At 43.6% G+C, this 12,848-nt stretch overlaps 4 protein-coding genes across 5 annotated transcripts in view; 3 read left to right on the forward strand and 1 right to left on the reverse strand.

Moving 5' to 3' along the window:
* The first annotated feature begins 1,585 nt into the window (after positions 1 to 1,585).
* Positions 1,586 to 2,445, forward strand: LOC126580748 (ATP-dependent Clp protease proteolytic subunit, mitochondrial). Its single transcript, XM_050243984.1, has 2 exons — positions 1,586 to 1,672; positions 1,730 to 2,445. Exons 1-2 carry the CDS (start codon positions 1,631 to 1,633, stop codon positions 2,354 to 2,356), a joined length of 669 nt encoding a protein of 222 aa, XP_050099941.1. The 5' UTR covers positions 1,586 to 1,630; the 3' UTR covers positions 2,357 to 2,445.
* A 122-nt stretch (positions 2,446 to 2,567) lies between these two features.
* LOC126575706 (uncharacterized) lies at positions 2,568 to 3,595 on the forward strand. Its single transcript, XM_050236541.1, has 4 exons — positions 2,568 to 2,878; positions 2,952 to 3,116; positions 3,192 to 3,353; positions 3,419 to 3,595. Exons 1-4 carry the CDS (start codon positions 2,801 to 2,803, stop codon positions 3,593 to 3,595), a joined length of 582 nt encoding a protein of 193 aa, XP_050092498.1. The 5' UTR covers positions 2,568 to 2,800.
* A 7,807-nt stretch (positions 3,596 to 11,402) lies between these two features.
* On the forward strand, positions 11,403 to 12,380 carry LOC126575712 (probable transmembrane reductase CYB561D1). Its single transcript, XM_050236555.1, has 4 exons — positions 11,403 to 11,634; positions 11,711 to 11,915; positions 12,012 to 12,152; positions 12,229 to 12,380. Exons 1-4 carry the CDS (start codon positions 11,407 to 11,409, stop codon positions 12,378 to 12,380), a joined length of 726 nt encoding a protein of 241 aa, XP_050092512.1. The 5' UTR covers positions 11,403 to 11,406.
* A 51-nt stretch (positions 12,381 to 12,431) lies between these two features.
* LOC126570798 (protein limb expression 1 homolog) overlaps positions 12,432 to 12,848 on the reverse strand; it is a 53,692-nt gene continuing 53,275 nt past the window's right edge. For both annotated transcript variants that reach the window (XM_050228794.1, XM_050228795.1), the window contains exon 5: positions 12,432 to 12,848. This exon is cut by the window's right edge and continues 2,132 nt beyond it. The gene's annotated coding sequence lies outside the window, so the exon portion shown is untranslated.

A 12,848-nucleotide genomic window follows, 5' to 3' on the forward strand; every position in this document is an offset into this window, starting at 1 on the left:
TTATGATAGCTAGGAAAAGATTAGGTTAGATGAGGACGAACAAATATGAAGAATTGTTTAGTTATTGTAACGAGAATGAAACTATTTTGTACATGTTTTATTATATGTTTTGTAGGTATATGATTGCGCAAATTGTTTATTATAATTAAAGATTATAAAATGGAGCTAAACTTTAGTCAATCGTGTGTGTCCTAGTTTTTTTATGACGATATTGAATTTGGGTTCGGGTTCTGCTCTCGACTGTTCTAGAGAGATCGCCAATTGCTGCTTTGCGCCGGCAGTGTCTCTTGAAGAAGCTTTCTGTCTACTTTATTGTTCCTGTGATCACCATGAAATCGCTCACTTGCTACGTTACCATCTGAACTATTCTCACGTTGTTCCTAAATTATCCAACGGCTTGTCCATTCTTGCTCTTTATTTTGAAATGCAATGCCACTTGCGCAGTAAGTATTGCAATTAGTTATCATAGGATCGATACATACAAAATGGGGTACAAAAAAAAGCTTCCATCTGGACTAATTGGCGAGCACATAATTGCATTTAGCTGAAACGAAGAAAGAAACTTCAGTGAAAAATGTAATCAAACCGGTTCATCGAAATAGTAATCAGATACGGAAGGTTCACGTGCAGTCTTAAGGCTTTTAAACCCGAATTTATAGCCACAATCATTTTTCATAATACGCGTTACTAAGTTCTCAGAATAGACTCTGATCTTTGGGGTGTTTTTCTTAAAGTGTATCATCCGAGACGACTTTTTGATTCATGTCTTCCCTTCATAGACAGGTAATTTGTCTTCTTTATTTGATGAAGAAACATGAATGGCAATAAAGAATTTGAAGAAATCGATTTTTTCGTGTACTAAAATAAACTTGGGTAACGCAACAAATGGATAAAATGGATAAGTATTTTTGAAAGAAAAAATGAAATTCAACAGAAAAGATCTAAATCTTCATCAGGGAAAGTAGATGCTTCATTGGCCTCAACGTTATTCTCTGTAAGAAATGATTTCAAACTTAAATATGATTTTATGTGAGGAGTAAATAAGTACAATTCTTCGAGATGTTCAATTCGAATCAAGGTAGTGCATTCCAATAATTACCAGTGGTTATTAACAAAACCAGTTACATTCTTTTAACTAAATTCCAGCAAACCCAAGTTTTTCAACATTATCCATTACCGCATATGAAATTCATTGCAATCTGTTTCGGAGTTTCGGTTGCTGCCGTTTGCTCCTTTTACCGAGGTACTTAAAAGAGTTGTTGAATGCAATTCAGTTGAGATGTAGACTTTTTTTACCTTGTTTTTCTCCAAACTTCTACGACTATGATGTCACCGCATCTGTTCAGTTGTTAAGGAACAGCCTTACGTTGAAGCTGTCTGTTGAATTCTTTCTTTTAAAATCACCTTTGCACCGGAAAGAACTAAATCGATCGCTAGATGAACGACTGATCAGGTGACTTGTTCGGGATTTTGCTCCCAAACGAGGTCACTCACTTCGTGCGTTGTTCTTCGGCTGTCAACCGGCTTATCGGGGACGCTGCTATGAGGGTAAGATCGTTACGAAATATTTTGTTTACGAATTACCTACAAAGTGTTTCACGGAGCATTTAAAAAGAGATTACTCGTAAACATGCTTAAAATAAAATCCTTAATTCCGTTGTTATCAAACGTGGTAAGTTAAACCGTCTGCGGTCAAATAATCCGTCAAATAATTTGTGTTGTTTTTCAGCGAAATCTGCACACGGGTCAGAGGAGTTTACTGAACCTCGTTCCGATTGTAGTGGAGCAGACGGGCCGGGGAGAGCGTGCCTACGACATTTTCTCTCGCCTGCTGAAGGAACGCATCATCTGCCTGATGGGCCCGGTCCACGACGATCTTAGTTCACTGATTGTGGCACAGCTTCTCTTCCTACAGTCCGAAAATGGGACCAAACCGATTCACATGTACATCAATTCACCGGGCGGAAGTGTTACGGCCGGGCTGGCCATCTACGATACCATGCAATACGTTAAACCACCCGTAGCCACCTGGTGCGTAGGGCAAGCGTGCTCCATGGGATCGCTACTCTTAGCTGCCGGTGCTCCAGGAATGCGCCATTCGTTGCCAAATGCGCGAATCATGATCCACCAGCCATCCGGTGGGGCACAGGGACAGGCGACCGACATTCAGATACAAGCGGAAGAGATTTTAAAGTTGAAGAAACAACTGACGGAGATCTATGGCAAGCATACGAAAACATCGCTAGATGTACTTTACTCGAAGATGGAGCGCGACACATTCCTTAGTCCGGAGGAAGCCCAATCACTCGGCATTATAGACACCGTACTGGAGCATCCTCCTTCGTCCACCGAATGATAAGAACGAATCTGTTTTAAAAAAAAAACCAGTGTTTGCCAGTTTCGCGGGACAATTGTGTCTTGAAATATAACGAAAATCGTGCTCTATCCGGTTCACATGTCTTTCATGCCTACATTCGAATGGTGTTGGAATCATATTTTCGAAGATAATCTTATTAGATTTCATACGAATCAGAAATCAGAGTAGCGAAAGGGGTTTTAAATGTTTGAACAAACTTTAATAAAATTAAATGTTATTTCGATTACATCTATGGTATCTAACAAACGTGCTATATGCACGCATTGGCATCGTTAATGATTGATCAGCATCGTGCTTTATGTACCGTGAAATTTAATCATTTAATTATACCCGAGGTACGATTAACCGATGGCAACGCTCGCCTACGAATACTAGCGATTTTTGAGCAATGTTCTCAGTTCCATTTCGGCATCGTAGACGATCATGCACTCCATATTCCGTTGGACCAGCTGGGCCCTGTTCGTGTTCTGTCTGCTCCCATTGGCAAACACAGCAGGCAGAGTAAATATTAATCCATCCACAGGTCAGTAGGCGAAAGTGTGTAAGAAGAATTCCCTTACCACGCTCGTTTCAGCGCAATAAAGAGATCGTGATCGAAAAAGCGAAAACATGTACGACCAACAAAACGGAATTTTACGCGATCAAGTTTCTGGCACCGCTAAACTTTACCTCGCGGAACAATATCGTCCGGTTCTATGGCAACTTTTCCGTTACGGAAGTAATCCGTCCACCACTAGAGGTAAGACAAGAAGCAGGCTCACGGTGTGGGCGCCGTAGTATCAAGTCTTCTACTAACACATGTGCTACCTCACAGCTCACCCTCATCGCATACCGGTGTACGATGGATTTGCAGAGCTGCCAGAGATACAATGCAGTGCAAATGACGAAAATCTGCTCCTTTCTCATGGATACCAACTCCTTTTGGACACCGTTCGTACGCAGCATTGAACCACCGGTCAAATGTCCCATACATCCGGTAAGCGCAGGACGATTGCGAACTCGCTAATGCAACACCTGACACCTGCTCTGTCCCCGTTTCAGGCAACGTATCTTTTCAAAGACTCCGCGTTTGATGTTAGCTTCTTTACCAGCTTCCCGTTGGACGGTTACAGCTGGCAAGTAACAATGAAACTCTACTCCACGGCTTACACTCCCAAGAAGGAAGTGTTTTGTTTCGCATCTCAGGCTACTTTAATTAAAAACCGTCCCAAGTCCTGAGCTCGCCCACGCGCATTGTTGGTTCGTATCGCATGGTGATGGAATATAAAGTTTCTTTAATTGTAAGAACTGGTGGTGGTGGTGTTGCTTTTTAGGTGGAATAAAAAAAACATTTGCGATTTTTCTTTATCTTTGGATTGTTTTGTAACAAAACCATTCAACATGATGCGTTTGTTTAATCATCATACTAAACTACCGTTTTTCAAGAATATTTGGTTGTAATTTAAAAAGTATTTACTGAATATTGCAATCATTTCATTATTTTATTGTTGTGGTGTCCTTCGTAGAGGAAGAGTTATTTCCGGTAACTCCGTCGAGTTTTCGTTATCCCATATTTGATGTTATTTTGATGTTGATAAAGTGGTGGTTTTTTGGGATTTTATTTTTGGAGAACTCGGGTACCCTCTACGGTTTGTCTAGGGAGGAATTTAGTCACTTTCCTCAAACGTTTTTGATCAAAATTCGAATCCTTAATGTCGCCGTAGTAGATAATCGTCAAAATAATGGCAAAACGATTTTGTTATGCAGCATTGCATAATAACTATTGCAAGATGAAAAACACCCCTTGGAATGGTAAAAAATCGAGTATTGCATAATGCTGCTCAAGAGTAGCTGCAAATTATATATTAAATTATTCGGGGCTATCTGGCAAATAGTTAAAACCTCGTAGCAAAATACTATAAACAGTTTAAAATAGCAAAAGATTTGGTTGAGTTGAATTTCCATCCTACGATGGACATTACTAAGTAGCGAGATGCATTGAACTATTTATGAAACACATTATAAAAAAAAAAACATTTTTTTGTCTCGTTTAGCTTCGATTGATCCAGGGATTTCAGTCTTCTTCTTCTTATCAAAAAAAAAACTCAAAAAATTGAAACATTAAATACGTATACACCTTTTGCGAAACTATTAAACATTTTTTCCATGATTCGTCAATTGTAACCCGGCCATGAAGTGTGGGCATCCGATCGGAACAAATTATAATTATAACTGATCATGTCCATTGAATTTAACGGATATGTTTCATTCCAAGTTTGATTATGACTCTGCATATTATCTCCATTTATTATCACTTGTAAATCGGTGTACTGAATTACCTTTGATCTTTCCAGGGATTTTCTTTTTGCCAATTCATTTATGTACAACATTTTCATGACCATTTAACTGACTCTTTACAGTGCAGTTGATAGTGTTTGCCTTACCTGGATTGTGGACGTTGGTGCTATTTATGGCCGATTACGAGTAACCTAAACTAACGTAAAACGGGTAAAACGTTTTCTCTATTATTTACACGTCGCTAAGATGTCGTTAATATTGCCTTGTTGAAAGAATTTTATGTTGCAGTCAAAACCGACGAATCCGATCATTCCTATCCTTGAGATGAAAAAGAAAGCGCATATAAGCTAGAGAATGTTTAACAATCTTAAGACTTACGCATTCTACAGCGTTTTTTCATAAACATCTACTCCAGCTAGCTATGGACACACCCAATCCTGCCATGGTGATGCATACTTTGATTCTTCTAGAACCCTACACTGGCACTCCCTTTCAAATAATCAAAATGCAGTTTTCTATAACAAAGATGGCGTTTTTACTATTCGTCCCAAGCAATAGTAACTTCGGTCGTGTTTTACTTTAAAATTTAACCTCTTCACGCATCCCATAAATGAGTGACCAGGTCAGAATGGCCACCTCGTATTCGCTTTACTGCGAAATGCTTTCCGGACGATCCCGTCATAGACCCTAGGGGATGGTGCCAAGGTAAATGCACTACCGCACCGCCTGCAACCTGTTACTTGGTGCAAAGCAACATTTAAGGACACAATTTGACTCGCCCAAAATAAAAAATTAAGAAAAACGGTGCAAGATGGACCGCCGAATGCAACTCCAAAACTCCAAACGCCCGGTTCGGTTCTACCTACGCCTGAATATTCATCAAGAGAAAGGTTTAAAGTTTTTCCAGCACACAAAAAAGTTCCAGGCGCCCGTTTTTGGAAAGCACACATTTACTGTTATAAGGGTAGCTGAACTCTGCTGAATGCCGGATGGATGGATGGATGGATGGATGCCGAGGAAAGGTGGCTGCGCTGCGTGACACGGTTGCCGAATCGGATCGCGTTTTTCGCGATCGATCGGAGGATCGCGTTTTTCCTAAAACGTTCCTACGGTTCCTGCTTTCCTGGTTTCGATCGATCCGGGAGGGCGGAGGGTGGCGCTCCTTGCTCGATCGTCACCACATTAAGTATTCCGACCACAGTGCGACGACCGAGCGCCTGGTGCCGTTTCGGGGCTGGTCTGGTCCGTTCTGGCCGCGACCAAAGGAAAGGAAAAAGGATGCCGAAAACAAAACAAAAAAAAAACGCCCGAAATGTGTTAATGAGCTTTTCATCCAATAATAATGATGGCTTTTCCCACCGAACCGCGGGGATGGCATGATGGCCGGGAGTAAGGAGTGGAGGCGCGCGCGCGCGCGCCAAGCCGCAGGAACGATTTGGTCAAGATGATTGACGAGGGGTGGTAGTGGTGTTGTTGGGAATCGGCATGCCGACTTCTGGACCACTTGCATCTTGGTGAGAGAGAGAGAGAGAGAGAGAGACCGAGTTCCAACGAGCGCGGTGCGGTCTTTCAAGTGCTGGGCGGAAATGGCGGCTGGCGAAAAACACCCGTAGGCGCGGACCCGGACCCGGACCCGAACCCGGACGTTCGGTCACGTACGTTTCGGGAGTTACTCCCGGGACTCCCCTTTAACCACCCGAAGATGAAGGCATTTCGAAGGAGACCCACGCGGTCCCCTCACCGCGGAGGGGCAAACTTGTCGGCGAAATTGGCCATTTTTGGGGGCCACGACCTGCAAGCAGACGACGACGACGACGACGACGACGATTGAGATCATCGGGCCATCGATTCCCATTCCTGTTCTGTTCCCTGGTGTGCTTAGGGACGGGGGCCACGTCTCAAAACCCTTCCCCCCCCCCCCCCCACAAGGTAACCGTAATTAAACGCAGTACATTTATTTATTTTAGCAAAAATGACACAAACTGCACCGACCGGGGATGGGACCGAACAGGCCAGGACAGGACAGGACAGGGTCGGGCCGAGTAATTTGGACCCATCTCCTGCCCATCATCTCCATCGTCCGTCATCTCATCGCCTTCTGATCGGGCGCACCGGGTGCAGCAAACCGAGGGACTCCGCCCCCCCCCCCCCCCACCCCCCCCTCTCCACCGGTTGGGGAGGGGGTGCCGAAAAAGAAAACGAACCGAAAATGTAAGGAATAAAAATTAAAATTTTAAATTACGAGAAAGACTTTTTTCGTCAAACGCTCGCTCGCTCGCGTTGTTTTCTCGATAAACGAAGGAAATTCCTTCGTTCCTCCGCCCGTTGGGACCCAAGCCGAGTGGTGGAACGGGGGAAAGCAGGGGGCGCTGGGTGGTGGCGAGGGTCGTTGCTACAAGGTACAAGGTACACGGCGAACGGCACCGCGGTGTACCATCTTCAAGCGCTTCCTCCCTTTTTCGTACGAAGGAGCACACTGCGTGTTTGCATTATCGCGCGCGCGCACCGCATCCATGTTGTCCGGCACGGCGGGCACGGCGGGCACTGGCCACAACATAATGGAGCCCCTTCTCCCGCTCCCAGCCCACAGCGACGCCACGTGTGAGAACGGCGAAGACAAACAGGCAAACAGGCGAGATCTTATAAGGTCTTGATGATGTGCCATCGCCTGATGTGATGCTGCTGCTGCTGCTGCATGTAGGAAAGTGCATTTGATTGGGCAGGTCACCCGCCTGCATGCCACTGGTCCGGCAACTCCGAACAGCCACACAAAAGGCCGGCGAGCGAAACATAACAAAACATAACCAAAAAAAGAAAAAAAGGGAAAAAGAATTGACCAAATGGCGGTGTACAGGTGGATACTCTTTTCACAAAACAGAGAGAAGAAATGGTGAGGAGAGAGAGAGAGAGAGAGAGAGAGAGAGAGAGAGAGAGAGAGAAAAAGGAAGACAGCCGGTCGGGGTTCGGTTCTGTTCTGCTGGTATTTCACTCATGATTAAACATTTGGCGAACGGTAAAGAGACATTTTCAACTAATCACCCTTTGTGTCACCCCCCCCCCCCCCGGTTGCACGAATGGAGCTACCTGGAAGAGGGAAGGGAGGGAGAGGGGAGCGGTTTAAGCTTCATTGTCCAACTTTACATGATTGATTGCGATCACTTTTTGGAATCCCTGGTCACTGGTTTTAGTAAGTATCTTAGTAGACACTGGACACAACGCCAAGTGAGTGTTTGACGTTTGGTCGCAAGCAAAAGAGCGTTTCTTTAGAGAAATTCATGGGCGAAATCCAAAATTGGGAGAAGGTGGACCATTTGTTAACACAAGTCACAAGATGTCTACAAAACATATAGGATTCTATAATAAGTGTCTTGCCGGGCTGATAAGAATGGTTAACTGCTGTCGTGAAAAAAACAGCTCTATTGTTTTGAACTAATGAATAAAAATATCTTTGACGTCACTGCCATCACAGTAAAAAAAATCATCGAATTCATATCCGATTGTTCTCGCGAATCTCAGTAGCATTAGTAGTTCATTTGGCCTCGGACTCGCTATTTAATTAATTAATTTAACGCAGGATTGTTGAGTTATGTCGAAATAAGTAGTAGAGCCCGTGATATGGTCTCTTGTGGCTGTAACAGGATTGGCGCGAGTATTAACAAGTTGAGTTGTATGTGATTTCAAAGAGAGGTTCTAAGAAAAGAAAGGTTTCTCCAGAACACAAGAAAAGTCACTGAAGGCCACGTTCGAAACGTGTAGTGGTCTACATTTGCGACCAGTGGCATATCTATCCGCGAGTAGAACCTTGGCCTGTACGATAATTTCTGACGAATATACACCAAGAAATGTTGGAAGATCACGGGTGTTCAAATTAGATCAGAATAGATTTAAGCAGAAAGGCCAGCAGAAAGATTTTTTTCAAATTATATGCGTGATCATAAAAGCGTATAAAATGTATAGGAAAAGCAATTTTACTAAAGGTGCTTTCATTTCGACGAAAATTCTCAAACAGCAGGACAACGCTAAAGAGCAACCTTATGATGACGGGATCACGCCCTAATGGTCGATCAAATACTCGAAGTCGTTGAAAAATTCATCTACTTAAGGGGGGGATTCCGGTATTTAATTTTTTTGTGACACATATTTTTAACATTTTTTACTTAATGTTAATCCTTTCAAGAGTATTATGTAAAATTTTTGGGTCAATTGAAGCCAAACTTACAAAGTTATAAATTTTTCAAAATCCGCGTATCATACTAGGTAGTCGGTAGCCATCGTACCGTAAAAACTACTGAACAGATCGTTTTGAAATTTTTAACACATAATCTATACACTCTTTGCCAGGTAGCCCCGTCGAGATTTCATTAAATTTGTTGATACTTTTTTTTAAAATAATTATGTAAAGCTCGTTTTTTTAGACAGAACCGCAAAAAGCATCACTTTTCGAACTTAAAAAATCTGCCAAAATCGAAAAATAGGAATATCAACAAAAACTCTCGGGGACTACCTTGATAAACTTATAATCTCTTTAACGAATATCGATTTGTATTTGTTCAAAAGACCCGTCATGTTGTTACGATGGGCACCATAAAAAGTACCTTTTCGACGACATGCCTACAAAAATTTGATGCCATGGATTAATGTTTCAATGAATGTTGCTCAAAATAATACCAAATATTCTTCAAAAGTTGTAGATTAATATGCCATGTAATTGAAAAACTAAAATTAAATGGTTACGTCACAAAAAATCGTCAAAAACGGGCCTTTTTGGCCCGAAAATACCCGAAAAATAAATTCGGGTCAAAAAATGGGTCATTTTTGTACGTTTGTTTAGAAGGAACCATTCAACTTAGTTTTGTTACCTGAATATTATATTACACTATAACTTTTCGAAGAATTTTTGGTTCTATATTGGGGAAGATTTATTAAAAACTATATCCATGGCATCAAATTTATGATGGTGCGTCTGCGAAAAGGTACTTTTTTACGGTGCCCATCCTAGCTGCGTGATGGGTCATCAGAAAAATACAAATCGATATTATTTTGATAGATTATCAGTTTATCTAGGTAGCACCGGGGAGTTTTTGTAGATATTCCAATTTTTCGATTTTTGGCAGATTTTTAAAGTTGAAACAGTGATGCTTTTTGTCATTTTGGCTAAAAACACGATTTTTACAAATTTGTTTAAAAAAAGTATCAACAATTTTCACGAAATCTTGACAGGGCTACCTGGCAAAGAGTGTACAAATTATGAGTTAAAAATCCAAATCAATCGGTGCAGTAATTTTAACGGTACGATGGGCACCGACTTTGAAAACGTTGGTTTTGAGAAACGCGCTCCAAAGTAACGAGCTGCATGGAGCCTTGTATGAAACGCGGATTAAAAAAAAGTCTATAACATTGTCAGTTTTTCTTCGAATGATCCAAATATTATACACAATCCTATTGAAAGGATCAGCATCACGGAAAAATGTAGAATAATATGACACCATTTAAATACTATGAATAAAAATCTGCTAAAATAATTGAGCAGAGAATCTGCTGATCTGGAACCTTGACGATCTCTGTGAATGAATTCTGTGAAAGCTGCGCCTGCATAAAAATCTGGAGACGACTGTAATGGCTTCTTCGTCCTTCCTGATAGACACAGATGTCTTAGTGGCCCTACCATTTAGTACTGCACCATTCTAGCATTTGATAAGTTAAGTAAAATGACGTTTTCACGTAGTCCCTCGTCTCATGACCTACCGGGGTTACCTGCCCCATCTGCGGCGTGCGCAACCATCTCAGCACCTTAGTCTGTTTTTAATTGATTCTCTGCCGTTTGTGTTGTCGAATTCGAACTGCCCTTCACTCAACTGGCCACTCTGGCCTTTGCCTTTGTTGCAGTTTCTCGTTAATTGATATGAAATTGCAGTAAACCGATTGTAAAGTATCCATTTCCAGCGGTAGCCACTGCTGCTAACACCATTAACCTTCGGATGGTGCTGGACCACGGCGGTCGGTTTGTTCGGCGAGACGCACGGATTGATGCTCGAAAACTCAAAGTCCGGCATACAGGCACAGGGAGTACCGGAGGGCGAGAGTTTAATAGCAACCGCCAGCATCACATCAGCCAGCAAGTTGATGGCAAATTGGGGCGGTTTTGATTGAGTTTTATGTGGCGTTGAGCAGATGCAAAAGATGCACGAAAAGATGCAGCTCACCAGGAAATCCATCGGCAAACGGCGTCGGACGAACGCCGCGGTCCAAAGCGGTGTCTGGTGGCCGGTTGAGCGGTCGATGTCGAGCGAGGGGTACAATTAATCAACTTTTTCTGATTTTTATGTGATGAGTCGTTATGTGAGTTGACTTTAACGATTGGAATCGATGCTCCCGCTTTATCGTAGCAGTGCAGCTAAAGAGACAGAGAGAGAGAGAGAGAGAGAGAGAAAGAAAGAGAGAGAGAGAGAGAGAGAGAGAGAGAGAGAGAAAGAGAGAGAAAGAGAGAGACAAGCGAGAACTCGAGACAAGCAAGTGGTTCGATTGTACACAAGGCGGACGTGCGGAAATCGACCCGGCACAATCGGATGGGATCGCTACGTGGATAACGTTGATAACGCCGTACGAATCTTCCCACACGTAGCTTAGGTGGGACTGTGGGAGTGATTGTGGAACCGCAGCCATGCGCCCTATAAATCCGAGATCCAAGTCACTTCAAATGCCACTGCCGCTGTTCGTTCGATGGTCAGTTAGACACAAGTGCAAAGAAGACAATGGATATCAGCAGCAGCAGCAGCAGCAGCAGCGTCCAGGCGCAAAAGGAGTTGAAAGTGGAAGAACAAGAGGAACGTCACGAGAAGTTTGTTTACCATCTGGAGACCTGCTTCAACGTCATCAACCATGGGCTGATTGCGTATGTGACGATCTACCTGTCGTACTATTCGTACGCACGGGGCTTCGGTAATCTCTTCACCTGGCACATCTTCCTCTGTTCCGTCGGGGTAAGAGACAGTTTGACGAGTTTCACTCGAACTCGCGTTAAGCTACATTTTGTCGTCGTCTTCATCGTCGTTCCAGTACCAATTCTTTATGGCGGAATCACTGCTCACACTACTGTCCAGCAACTCTTGGACGGATCGGTACTCGATCGTCACCAAGCGCCGTCTGCACTGGATCCTGCAGGTGATCGGTTGTGGTGCGATCGTGGCAGGTACCATCATCGAGATCTGCCTCAAGGAAAGGGCCGGCCGGAAGCTCTTCCGCTCTGATCATGCCATTACCGGTAAGCCAGTGCAGTATCGTATTGCCCCCCCCCCGCCCCCCCCCAACCCGGCTGTGTCTTTTAACAGTTCCGTGTATCTTCCCTCGTACCGGATAGGGCTCGTTTCGCTGATTTTTATTGGACTCTCGTTCCTGAACGGTGTGGCCGCACTGTACACCGTCAAGATAAGGCACTTGGTCAAGCCGATCTACGTGAAGATGTGCCACTACCTGACCGGTATCGTTGCCTTTGTTATCGGTAAGTATCGCCTGACGTGCCTGACCCGATATGGAAGATTCATTCATTGTTGGTTTGCCACTCGTCATGCCTCCAGGTATGACGTCACTAGCGTTGATATACTCACCGACAATGATATCGACACAGCACCGGAACATGATCATCGCCTTCACCACGATCACGACCGCGCTCACACTGATCGGTGTGTGCAAAACCATATTCACCCAGCTCCGACCAAAGAAGCAGTAGCAAATTTGCAGATTAAAAGTTAATAAAAAAAAACCATTTATTTTTCACGCTTTTCATGCAGTTGCTTTACAAAGTACATAACTGTTTTTTTTTCATGATGCCGCTGCGCGTACGCGCTCTGTCTACTACTAGCCTGACACGCACCTGGCGCTCACATTGTATCGAATTCGCGAATCGTGATGATCATGAGCATCCTTTCCCTTCCTCGATGCGCCCTCCTTTCACCAGGGGTACACCAGGGAAGGTGCCAGGTTGCGCGTTGGGGCGCAGAAGAACACGGTTAACACGGTTTGTTTGCTGTTATGCTGGGTGTTGCAGGGAAAAGAGCTCACTAAGCTAATGTCATATGTCCAAACCAAACCACTCATACACGCGCACACATACACTCAAACACGCACATTCATGCACACACAAACACACACAAGGAGTATCTAAGCAGCCTAGCTAGCAACCAGCCCGCCGTCGTCT

The sequence above is a fragment of the Anopheles aquasalis genome, chromosome 2 (assembly GCF_943734665.1).
Source record: "Anopheles aquasalis chromosome 2, idAnoAquaMG_Q_19, whole genome shotgun sequence".
Lineage (NCBI taxonomy): Eukaryota > Metazoa > Arthropoda > Insecta > Diptera > Culicidae > Anopheles > Anopheles aquasalis.

Excerpts from the sequence above, each read along its gene's own strand:
- LOC126575712 (XM_050236555.1), top strand. The coding sequence starts at position 11,407 with ATGGATATCAGCAGCAGCAGCAGCAGCAGCAGCGTCCAGGCGCAAAAG. Across the intron at positions 11,916-12,011 it reads CTCTGATCATGCCATTACCG|GGCTCGTTTCGCTGATTTTT; the intron begins GTAAGCCAGTGC and ends CGTACCGGATAG. Across the intron at positions 12,153-12,228 it reads TATCGTTGCCTTTGTTATCG|GTATGACGTCACTAGCGTTG; the intron begins GTAAGTATCGCC and ends TCATGCCTCCAG.
- LOC126580748 (XM_050243984.1), top strand. The coding sequence starts at position 1,631 with ATGCTTAAAATAAAATCCTTAATTCCGTTGTTATCAAACGTG. Across the intron at positions 1,673-1,729 it reads TTCCGTTGTTATCAAACGTG|CGAAATCTGCACACGGGTCA; the intron begins GTAAGTTAAACC and ends GTTGTTTTTCAG.
- LOC126575706 (XM_050236541.1), top strand. The coding sequence starts at position 2,801 with ATGCACTCCATATTCCGTTGGACCAGCTGGGCCCTGTTCGTGTTCTGT. Across the intron at positions 2,879-2,951 it reads TGGCAAACACAGCAGGCAGA|CGCAATAAAGAGATCGTGAT; the intron begins GTAAATATTAAT and ends CGCTCGTTTCAG. Across the intron at positions 3,117-3,191 it reads TAATCCGTCCACCACTAGAG|CTCACCCTCATCGCATACCG; the intron begins GTAAGACAAGAA and ends GCTACCTCACAG.